The following is a 10,663-nucleotide window of genomic DNA, read 5'->3' as shown; positions in this document are numbered from 1 at the left end:
CGGAGGACCCTGCGGGGACCGGGACCCGAGCTGGGCTGGGCGGCTTGCCTCCCGGGCCTGAAACAGACTGCGGTCACGTTGACCTCCGCAAGGGGCAGGCGAGTGGACGGGTGATCCCGATCGATCTGGTCGGTAACAGGGAGGGGCCGTGCCGCCGACTGCGCTGGCGGAGGGGAATGCGGATGGGGATGGGGATGGAGGCTCGCGAGCGGAGTGTGGGGCTGTCTCTTTAACCTGGGTCTTTTACTGGCTAAAGTCGTATCCCTGGCGTCTCCTTCCAGCGCACGTCCTCATTTACTGGTTTACTGTGAGAGTATATGAGAGGGCGAAGACACACACTCCTCGGCTTTGCTTACCAGGAGACAGCAGTCGTAGGTCAAGGCTGGCTCCAACCCTGCCCTCACACCTCTAGGGGTCTCTCTCCAGCCCCGTGGTCGTCCTTTTGCCTACTCCTCTCGGTGGCCTCCAGACCCTTTAACTTTCCTCCTGCTTGTGTTAGCTCCCCATGCCAGGATGTGTGTGATGGGGCGGGGCTGAGGTGCCTGACACTCAAGTCAGGCTGGGAATGATCTTGGTCTCCACCTCATTTTTCCCTTTAGTTGGATCAGAGTTCCCCCCCACCTCCCAGTCTACAGAGCTAGCTGAGAAGCAGCTTTTATACTTCTCTCCATTCCAAAAGGAGTTTGAACATTTAATTTGGATTCTAGCTCCTCCACTCACCAGCTCTGTGACCTCAGGCAAGTTACTCAACCTCTCTGAACCTCAGCTGGCCCAATCTATTCAGTGCTAGTACTAGCTTATGGGTGGTTGTGAGGAAAAGACGAGAGATCTGCAGATAGTGGCTGGCCCCATATGAGATCCTGGGAGTGGAGAATTGCAGGAGAGGTGTTGGGAGTCTGGAGGCAGGGAGGTACTCAATTTGGTGGCTGCTTTCAGGGGCCCACCTCAGCAGGCCAAGGCATAGTTGGAGGGACACCAGATGCTCTGAGCTGGTATCAGATCCCTGTTTGCTGCTGGGCAAAGGCAGACGAGCAAAACACGAAGGCTGGCCAGCTGAATGTTAGGATATGGGCAGGAGGAGAGGGCTGCCCGTGGTGGAGTTGAATTGTGCCCAAGACTGGAATGGGAACTCCTGAGAACAGAGAGAGCAGGGGTGTAGCTGGGGGATAGGGAAGAAATAAATACTTCTTCTCTAAGCCCAAGCCAGTTTTACCCAGGAGAACAGGAGCTATTCTCCCCACCCCAGGCCTCCATCTGCTTTGAAGTTGCACCTGCCCTTTACTGCCAGGAATCTTGCCTGTGGGGTGGAGTACAGGGTATGCGGGTATGAGGTAAGAACCTAGAGGAAGAGTCCCTACTACCTAATAGAAAACCTGAGACCTAGGCAGGGTGCGGTGGCTCATGCCTGTAATCCCAGCACTTTGGGAAGCCAAGGTGGGTGGATCACCTGAGGTCGGGAGTTCCAAACCAGCCTGGTCAACATGGGAGTGAAACCCCGTCTCTACTAAAAATACAGAAATCAGCCAGGCGTGGTAGCAGGAGCCTGTATTCCCAGCTACTCAGGAGGCTGAGGCAGGATAATCACTTGAACCTGGGAGGCAGAATTTGCAGTGAGCCAAGATTGTGCCATTGCACTCCAACCTGGGCAACAGGAGCAAAAACTCCATCTCAAAGAAAAGAAAAAGAAAACCTGAGACCTGAGCCTTTCCCCCACCCCCACCCCAGTAATGCCCTCTTGCCTTCATCTCTCTAGAAAATGTAAATATGATTATTCACCATTCTGGTGCCTAGGACAGTGCCTGGCTAGCATGCAGAGGTCCTCAGTAAATATTTGTTATAGGGGTGATTGGAGAAATCCTTCTGCCTCCATCTAGAGGTGTGGGCTGAGGGGCCGAGGAGGACCTCTGAGAGCTTGGAGTTTCCCCAGGGAGGGTTGAGAGGAACTACAGGGAAGCGGGAGAGCCCATAGAACGTCTCATGGTGCCCAGCTGCTTCTGTTTGTCTGAGTGGGCCCTGGAGCAATGCTGCACCCGTGAGAGCTCCCCTGCTGAGACTCCCTGTTCTCTTATCTCCCAAGCGACAGGGGTGGCTTTTTATCTCCTGGGTGTGCTTCTGCTTCTTTGCTTGCAAGCCTTCTCAGAATGGGGCCCCATGAAGCCTGAGGGACTCTCTCCTGATATGCCCTGTGCCACCTTTTTCATTCTGGATCCGCACCCAGGAGCCCGTGAACAAGGCCCGTTGCCTGAGCCTGAACTAGGAGCACCTCCTAGGGACTGCCCAGGCTCGCTCTGCTCTGACCCTTCCGCTGGCCAGTCTGGGCACCTGGTAAGTGCCCAGAAAGGGGGGGAGACGAAGCTGTCCTTTCACCCCAAACAGCAAGACCTGGGCCCAGCTAGGCCTGAGTGTGGGGGATGTGTAGTGCACATCTGCCTGGCTTCCCATGCCATCCAATGGGAAAACTGTTGAATCTGGTGGTGCCAGGGGGTCTTCCCCTACACAAATGGGGAGCAGGAGAGGGACGCTGAGGGAGAAGGATAGGAGCTTTGGGATCCACCCCTCCAATCTTCTTTACAAGGTCACTCTCAGAAAGGGGAAGAGGACAGGAGCCTGTGACAGAGGAACTAAGGGAGCACTAGGTGACCCTAGGGTCGGGAGGTGGGAGGAGGAAGGGCTGTACCCCCACATCCATTATGAAATATTTTCCTGGAAAACCAGCCAGCAACTAGGAAGCTCCTGGGCAGTGGCTGGAAAGAAAGGTTAAGGTGCCAACAGCAGAGAAGCTGGAATCCGGGGTGCCTCCAGGAGAGGACAGCCCCACTCTAGCAGTGAATCCAGGGGCTTCCCAGGGAGGGTGGAGAGACCAGATTTGTGGAGAGGGGCCTGGGGAGCCTCTGATTTGGCCTCAGCCATCATCACCGTTGTCTCAGCTGCTGCAGATCTGCCTGCTCTGTGTCCTTCCTCCTCCTCCCCCGACCTCTTTGCTGTGTCTCCTCCATTTGTCTCCCTCCTTCCCTTGTCATCACTGTCCCTGACCCCTCTCGTCCTCTTCCCTGCCTTCTTTGACTGTCTTTCCCTCCCTCCCATCATCTTTCCTCCTCCTTCCCTCCTGCTCTCCACCCTCCTGTTTCCCAGCTTATAAACTGCTTCGGCTGCTGGATAAAAATAGCGGTGGCAGCGGCCAGGCCGGGAGCCAGGTAGAGTCTCAGCAGGCAGGGGGGCCGTGCAGGACTGGCCTGCTGGGCCAGGGGGCTGGGTGGGGGTCAAGTCAAGTGGTCCTGAGGGCAGGGTACAGAGGGGGTCTTAGTGGACTCCTCGACTGGCCTGTTCTGTCAGCCCTGCCCCCTCTCCCCTTAAGAGCCCGTGGAGGCCTGTGGCAGGGCCAAGACAGGGCCTTACACTGTTCCTGCCCCTAGCAGGCCCCTGAGGGAGGGAGCTGTCAGCCAGGCAAAACCGAGAACATCATCGCCATGACGACCAGTCACCAGCCTCAGGACAGGTAAGGGGTAGGGGGCTGGGCTGTGGATCCAGGGAATGGGTTTTCAGGGATCTAGGTGCAGTGTCCTTTGAAATTGCTGGTTGCCACTGCTGGCTGGCTTTCCAGCCAGGTAGCTATGAGTCAGGTCTGCATCAGGGGCGGGGACCCCTTGTGCCTTGGCTGGGTGCTGGCTGGGGTGTCTGCGGGAAGGGCAGGGTGCGTGGGCAGCAGTCCCTCCCTGGCGTGTCTGTGTTTCCACTGTTGCTCTCCAGCCAGTTCGCGGCTTCTGGCTCCTCCCGCCACCACTGTGGGGAGATACTTGCCTCACCCCTCCTTCCAATGCACATCTGGCAGAACTGCCCTGGGGCCTCTGCCTTAGATGACCTGGCCCACCTGGTTCTCTATCTGATCTTCTTCTCAATTCCCCGCCTCTGGAGCCTGTGAATTCCCAATCAAGTTAGACTTGCAGTTATGACTGTGAATATGTGTTTTGGAAGAGGAGGCTGTAGCTTAATTCAATTTCTTAAAGGGATCTGGGACCCAAGAAGGCTGAGGAAGTGATGCCTGAGATCCAAAGCTCCTTCAAAGCATCAGGCTCTGTCCTTCCCTCCAGCTGAGGCCCCAGAAATCCATCACGTCTGCCCTACCCATCTCATCTCCCTCCTGTGCCAAAGGCTATGAAACTAGGCCACTTGTGCCTGTGGGGGCTTTGAGCATGTAGCTTAATCTCTCTGGGACTGTTTTCCAACCTGTAAAATAGAACTAAAAGTATCTACTTCCCAGGAAGTGGATCTAGAAGTAAGAGAATTTAAGGAGGCATGGCAGTAAGTCCAGGCCCCAGGGTGCTTCCCTGCCTCCTGTGTTTCATTCCCAGACTGCCTGCCCAGTCTGTCCCCACCTCGGCTCTCCTGTGGGCAGTTCCCTGAAGCCCTTGCTGTCTCCATTTGCCCTATTGCACGGCTCAGTCATTTCACAGCGCCCCCTGCCCCATCCTCTCTCCTCTGTGACTTCGGGAGTTTTTCCTTCCACTCTGGGCCTCCGAACCAAGCCTTTAGCTTCTCCAAGGGAAACGTGTATATGAGGGGGTTGGGGGACTGCAGTTGCATTAACTTAGACATGCTCACGTGGGGCACTCACCGCTCCATCCCTGTGTGAGGCCTGCCAGCCGTCCAGGCTCCTGCACTCTGGCCAGGCCTGTCTTCTCACCGCCTTGGGCTTTATCCCTGCCATCTCTGAAAAGAGCTGGTGTTGGCTCTGGGGAGGGTGTGCAGACCCCACTGGAGATCTACATGGGCTGGGCTGGGGTTACTCAGCTTTCAGGCAAGGCCTACCTGGGAAAAGCCGGCCTGAACCGGAAGGGCCTTGAAGTATAGGGCCTGGGGCATTTCCCTGGCCAAAGGAGGGCAGCCCTTATTTATATCCTGAAGCCCAGATGACCTCCAGTGGCCCCATACCTCCTGGCCTGCCCTGGGTGGTATGAACTACAAAGTTCTGTTTGGCCAGGAAGAAAACAGCTCTAAGGCCTTCTCTTCACAGCGGCCCTGAGGCACCCTGCCCGCCTGCCCCTGTAGGTTCAGAATAGTATGGGAGTTTCTCCACCTCAGAATCCTCTCTGGGGAGCAACACAGTCCCTGACCAGACAGCATAATTACTTCCAGCCTGCCTGGTGGGGGTGGAAGACACTTGCTGCTTGCTTTCTCACTCATCCACCCGCCCCCAGCCCTTCGGCAGGATTTCCAAAACCATCTCCGGATGTGTGGGTCACACTGGTTCCCAGCCTGCAGAGTCCCCCAGGCCTTCCAGGACGGATAACTGTGATGCTGTCAGCCATGCCATTCAGTCCTATAACCCTGACCCCGCCCCACCCCGAATTCCAACAAGCCGTGTACCCTTTTCTCCCCCCACACCCATAAGAGGACACATGCAAATGGACACAAACACAGATGCCCTGAGACCTAGAGAGACTGAGGATGGACAGGGGCTTCCCTGGGGCTCATCGTGGAATGGGGCAGGATGGTGCGTCACTTGGCCCCTCTTTCCTCCTCCACTGCAGATACAAAGCTGTCTGGCTTATCTTCTTCATGCTGGGTCTGGGAACGCTGCTCCCATGGAATTTTTTCATGACGGCCACTCAGGTGAGGCCAGAGGGACTGGGCTCCATGGGGCATTGCCCACTGTGCCTGCAGGATCTGACTCTGTGCTGGTAGGCACAGGGAGAGAGATTTCAACACTCCTCTCCGCAACTCCTGCAGTATTTCACAAACCGCCTGGACATGTCCCAGAATGTGTCCTTGGTCACTGCTGAACTGAGCAAGGACGCCCAGGCATCAGCCACCCCTGCAGCACCCTTGCCTGAGCGGAACTCTCTCAGTGTCATCTTCAACAATGTCATGACCCTATGTGCTATGCTGCCGCTGCTGTTATTCACCTACCTCAACTCCTTCCTGCATCAGAGGTGAGTGCCCACCCCCACCCCAGCCCCCAGCCTGACCCTCACTGTGTCCTGCACCCCCTTGGCTGAGCCCCAGCTTTGCCCACTTGTTTCTGCCACCCTTGGCCTCTCCCGGCAGGATCCCTCAGTCCATACGGATCCTGGGCAGCCTGGTGGCCATCCTGCTGGTGTTTCTGATCACTGCCATCCTGGTGAAGGTGCAGCTGGATGCTCTGCCCTTCTTTGTCATCACCATGATCAAGATCGTACTCATTAACTGTAAGCTGGGCCAGGAGGGGGCTTGTGGGAGGAGGCGTGCCCAACTACCCCCACTCTTTTTTCAGACCCACTGTTAGCCAGAGAGAAGCCCAGCATCTGCCTGAAGGGAGTGGATGCTGTGAGCAGTTGGGATTCAGAGGCCTGAGTGGGCCTGGACCAGGGCTGGGAGGGGGTGGAGAGAAGGGCAGCTCAGCCTTAAGGCCCACCGAGAGTAAAGTAGGAATGACAGGGACCTGTCTTCTTGGGCACCTCCAACCGCCAACCGTAGCTCCCCTGCTCATGCCCACCCTGTTTCCCCAGCTTTTGGTGCCATCCTGCAGGGCAGCCTGTTTGGTCTGGCTGGCCTCCTGCCTGCCAGCTACACGGCCCCCATCATGAGTGGCCAGGGCCTAGCAGGCTTCTTTGCCTCCGTGGCCATGATCTGCGCTATTGCCAGTAAGTCCGGCTGTCTACCTGCCCAGTGCCCTGGTGTGGTGGGGAGAAGGGATGGGGCCTATCTCTGATCACTGACACCACCCCAGGTGGCTCGGAGCTATCAGAAAGTGCCTTTGGCTACTTTATCACAGCCTGTGCTGTTATCATTTTAACCATCATCTGTTACCTGGGCCTGCCCCGCCTGGTGAGTAAATGGAGGGAGCTGGGGTTTGGGGTATAGGGGTCTGGGGTGTTCTGAGGATAAAACCTGAAGGAGGCTGAGATTCTGGAGATTCTGCCTGTGAATCCACCTCCCCCGTCTCCCTTACTTGATAGGAATTCTACCGCTACTACCAGCAGCTCAAGCTCGAAGGACCCGGGGAGCAGGAGACCAAGTTGGACCTCATTAGCAAAGGTCCGAAGAGCCTGAGGAAGCTGGGGTGGAGGAGGATGGTATACCAGGCGGGGGAGAGCACGAGCAAAGAGAACAAAGATGAGTGCACTGTGTTAGCTAGCAGCCCTGAGCCAGAGGAGGACCGAAGGACTGGGGTGGGGAGAGGAAGACAATAGGAAATAAGGGCTGGCAATGATAAAATAGGGGCAGATCCTGGATGACCTTGAACGCCTGAGGTGTTTGGACTAAAGGCAGTGGGAAGCAATTTCAGATTCCTCAGTGAGGAATAACATGACCTGAGGCTCCTGGGAGAGGCCAGGCCCCCGGGACTTGAGCTGTAGGGATTTGGAGGCGAGGTTTGGTTTAGGGTTAGGGTATGGCTGGGACTGGTTTGGGACTGGTTAAGGAGGCGTCTACTTTCAAGTGATCCCAGCCCTTTTGGGGAATGTTTGTGTTGTTCTGTTGCGCTGTCCTCCCCACAACTTGGAGATTCTTCCACCCCGCAGGAGAGGAGCCAAGAGCAGGCAAAGAGGAGTCTGGAGTTTCAGTTTCCAACTCTCAGCCCACCAATGAAAGCCACTCTATCAAAGCCATCCTGAAAAATGTATGTAGGGAAGGTTATCCTACCTTCTACCCCTTGTCCTCTTTCTCTCCTTTTGCTCCCTCCCTCTGCCACCCATCTCCTCCCTTTCTGACCTGAGAGTGGTCGCTCCTGGATTCTTTTGTGTGTGCGTGTGTGCCCATGTGTGCATGCCAGGGGTGGGGTTCGTGGTTCCTTTTTTTTTTTTTTTTGAGACAGAGTTTCACTCTTGTTGCCCAGGCAGGAGTGCAATGGCACAATCTCCACTCACTGCAACCTCCATCTCCCAAGTTCAAGTGATTCTCCTGCCTCAGCCTCCCAAGTAGCTGAGATTACAGGCATATGCCACCCTGCCCGGCTAATTTTTTGTATTTAGTAGAGACAGGGTTTCACCAGGTCAAGCTGGTCTCAAACTCCTGACCTCAGGTGATCCACCCACCTTGGCCTCCCAAAGTGCCGGGATTACAGGCGTGAGCCACCGCGTCTGGCCCGGATTCGTGGTTCTTTAATGCACAGCCACCATGAAGACACAGGCACCTGGGTGACTCTACCCCTTCTATCTAGATCTCAGTTCTGGCTTTCTCTGTCTGCTTCATCTTCACTATCACCATTGGGATGTTTCCAGCCGTGACTGTTGAGGTCAAGTCCAGCATTGCAGGCGGCAGCACCTGGGGTGAGGATGCCACAGGTTCCCAGGATGGGAACAGACAGGATCTTGAGCTGGGCTGGAAGTAGGGAAGAGAGGGAGCCTGGGTCACCTTCTCCCCATTTCCTGGGTCCATTTGCCCTTCCCTGGGCTGGAAGCGTCTTCTCCATTTTACTGTTGGGGAAGCTGAGGCCCAGTGAAGGTTAGGCTTGCTATACCTGCCTCTGTGAGCCTGATAACCACCCGTTCATCTCCTCTTCCAGAACGTTACTTCATTCCTGTGTCCTGTTTCTTGACTTTCAATATCTTTGACTGGTTGGGCCGGAGCCTCACAGCTGTATTCATGTGGGTAAGTGAAGGAAGAGGGCCCCAGGCCCCTGTGGGAAGTAAGAGTCCAGCCTGGACCCAGAGAGGGAACCCAAGAAAGTATGGTAGTAAGCGGACCATTTGTTTTAAAGTCGAGGCATAATTTATGTATAGTTAAGTACAAGTCTTAAGTGTACAACTTAATGAATATATATATATACATACCTGCCCAGATGGAGATATAGAATATTTCCAGCATTCCAGAGGGCTCCACCGTGCCCCTTTCAAGAGTAACCCCCTAAGGCGAGCCAGGCTTTGAGGTTTCAGTTCAGGTCCTGAGAGGCCCCAGATGGATCCTTGGGGTCCTGGCTGTGCCCTGGGGTGGTGGCCTGGGCTGAGGCCCTGCCTGGTGCCCACAGCCTGGGAAGGACAGCCGCTGGCTGCCAAGCCTGGTGCTGGCCCGGCTGGTGTTTGTGCCGCTGCTGCTGCTGTGCAACATCAAGCCCCGCCACTACCTGACTGTGGTCTTCGAGCACGATGCCTGGTTCATCTTCTTCATGGCCGCCTTTGCCTTCTCCAACGGCTACCTCGCCAGCCTCTGCATGTGCTTCGGGCCCAAGTGAGTAGGGCTGGCAGGGAACTTGGTGGCGTCAGACAGGATCTAAAGTTCCAGTAGGGGACACTCAGTAGAGGGAGGGCAAAAGGAGAGTCCCTGCTCCCAGAGCTGAAAGGAGAGATGGCTCAGGAGGGGCTCCTAGGCTGAGGGGATAGTGACTGTAGTGGAGGTGGGTGTCCAGGCTTACTTGGGTATAGGTGGAGACGGGCTCGCAGGGAGTGAAAGGCAACCCCACCATACACATTCCCTCAAGGAGGAGAAGCCAGGTTGGGGTTAGGCAGCTAGGATGGGTTGATCAGCAGAATGAGGTTCGACAGTCAAGTCACCCCACCCCCCCTCCTTCCACCCAGAGGCTCTGGGCTGGGGTACAGCCATTCTGAGGTAGCCGTGCCCTTCCTTCCCCACTTAGGAAAGTGAAGCCGGCTGAGGCGGAGACCGCAGGAGCCATCATGGCCTTCTTCCTGTGTCTGGGTCTGGCACTGGGGGCTGTTTTCTCCTTCCTGTTCCGGGCAATTGTGTGACAAAGGATGGATGGACAGAAGGACTGCCTGCCTCCCTCCCTGTCTGCCTTCTGCCCCTTCCTTCTGCCAGGGGTGAGCCTGACTGGTCTGGAGGTTTTTCTTCTAACTGACTTCTGCTTTCCACGGCGTGTGCTGGGCCCAGATCTCTAGGCCCTGGGGAGGGAGCCTTTGGACGGACAGTGGGGACATTGTGGGCTTGGGGCTCAGAGTGGAGGAACAACAGGGTGTAGCCTCGGCATCTGCTTGAGTTTCTCCACTCTTGGCTCTGATTGATCCCTGCTCGTGCAGGCCAGTGGAGGCTCTTGGGCTTGGAGAACACGTGTGTCTCTGTGTGTGTCTGTGTGTCTGTGTCGGTGTCTGTCAGACTGTCCGCCTGTCCCGGGGTGGCTAGGAGCTGGGTCTGACCGTTGTATGGTTTGACCTGATATACCCCCTCCCTCCATTCTCCCCTGCGCCTCCTCCTCTGTGTTCTCTCCATGTCCCCCTCCCAGCTCCCCATGCCCAGTTCCTACCCATCATGTACCCTGTACAGTTGCCACGTTACTGCCTTTTTAAAAAATATATTTGACAGAAACCAGGTGCCTTCAGAGGCTCTCTGATTCAAATAAAGCTTCCTTGTTTTTTTCTCCTTGGCTCCCTGTGTCCTCCAGCCGTGGCTTCATGCCCTGGAGTGGGTAGAGGGCTGGCAGCCTGAGTCCGGGAGATGAGCATGACCCAGCTGGGCCCTGGCCAGGACTGGACCTGGGTCCAAGGGCCCGGGGGTGGGGAGGGGGTGGTGGGTAGTCCTCCTGGCCTCAGAGGGGCTGCAATGCCCCCTGCTGGGGCCATAGGGGAGGGACAGGCCTAGAACCAGAACACCCAGACTGTTAGCCAAGACAGAGAGAACAGGTTTTTCCTGGCTTCATAGGACAGAGAATGGAGATAGCTCCCCATCTTTCCTTTGTCTTCACTGCCACCCCCTCCACGCTGTCCCCAGCCCCAGCAATGAACTCTACAAAACT

At 56.1% G+C, this 10,663-nt stretch overlaps 1 protein-coding gene across 5 annotated transcripts in view; it reads left to right on the top strand.

Annotated features, from left to right (window-relative positions):
* The window catches only part of SLC29A1 (solute carrier family 29 (equilibrative nucleoside transporter), member 1), a 14,804-nt gene extending 4,508 nt beyond the window's left edge, over window positions 1–10,296 (top strand). For 2 of the 5 annotated variants that reach the window (XM_011960311.1, XM_011960309.1), the window contains 12 exons: window positions 3,417–3,496; window positions 5,529–5,610; window positions 5,728–5,930; window positions 6,046–6,185; window positions 6,486–6,620; window positions 6,707–6,804; window positions 6,936–7,014; window positions 7,500–7,597; window positions 8,138–8,246; window positions 8,483–8,568; window positions 8,945–9,144; window positions 9,551–10,296. In XM_011960311.1, the coding sequence (XP_011815701.1) occupies window positions 3,417–3,496; window positions 5,529–5,610; window positions 5,728–5,930; window positions 6,046–6,185; window positions 6,486–6,620; window positions 6,707–6,804; window positions 6,936–7,014; window positions 7,500–7,597; window positions 8,138–8,246; window positions 8,483–8,568; window positions 8,945–9,144; window positions 9,551–9,662 (1,422 nt within the window). In that variant the 3' untranslated portion in view covers window positions 9,663–10,296. Of the gene's footprint in view, window positions 129–1,856; window positions 2,326–3,413; window positions 3,497–5,528; window positions 5,611–5,727; window positions 5,931–6,045; window positions 6,186–6,485; window positions 6,621–6,706; window positions 6,805–6,935; window positions 7,015–7,499; window positions 7,598–8,137; window positions 8,247–8,482; window positions 8,569–8,944; window positions 9,145–9,550 lie in introns of those variants that run through there. The other 3 variants (XM_011960312.1, XM_011960307.1, XM_011960310.1) reach the window with 3 other exon arrangements.
* Window positions 10,297–10,663: the final 367 nt, after the last annotated feature.

This window comes from Colobus angolensis, unplaced genomic scaffold (genome assembly GCF_000951035.1).
Source record: "Colobus angolensis palliatus isolate OR3802 unplaced genomic scaffold, Cang.pa_1.0 Scaffold51, whole genome shotgun sequence".
In the NCBI taxonomy this organism is placed as follows: Eukaryota; Metazoa; Chordata; class Mammalia; order Primates; family Cercopithecidae; genus Colobus; species Colobus angolensis.
This window is presented reverse-complemented; position numbering and strand designations above follow the sequence as displayed.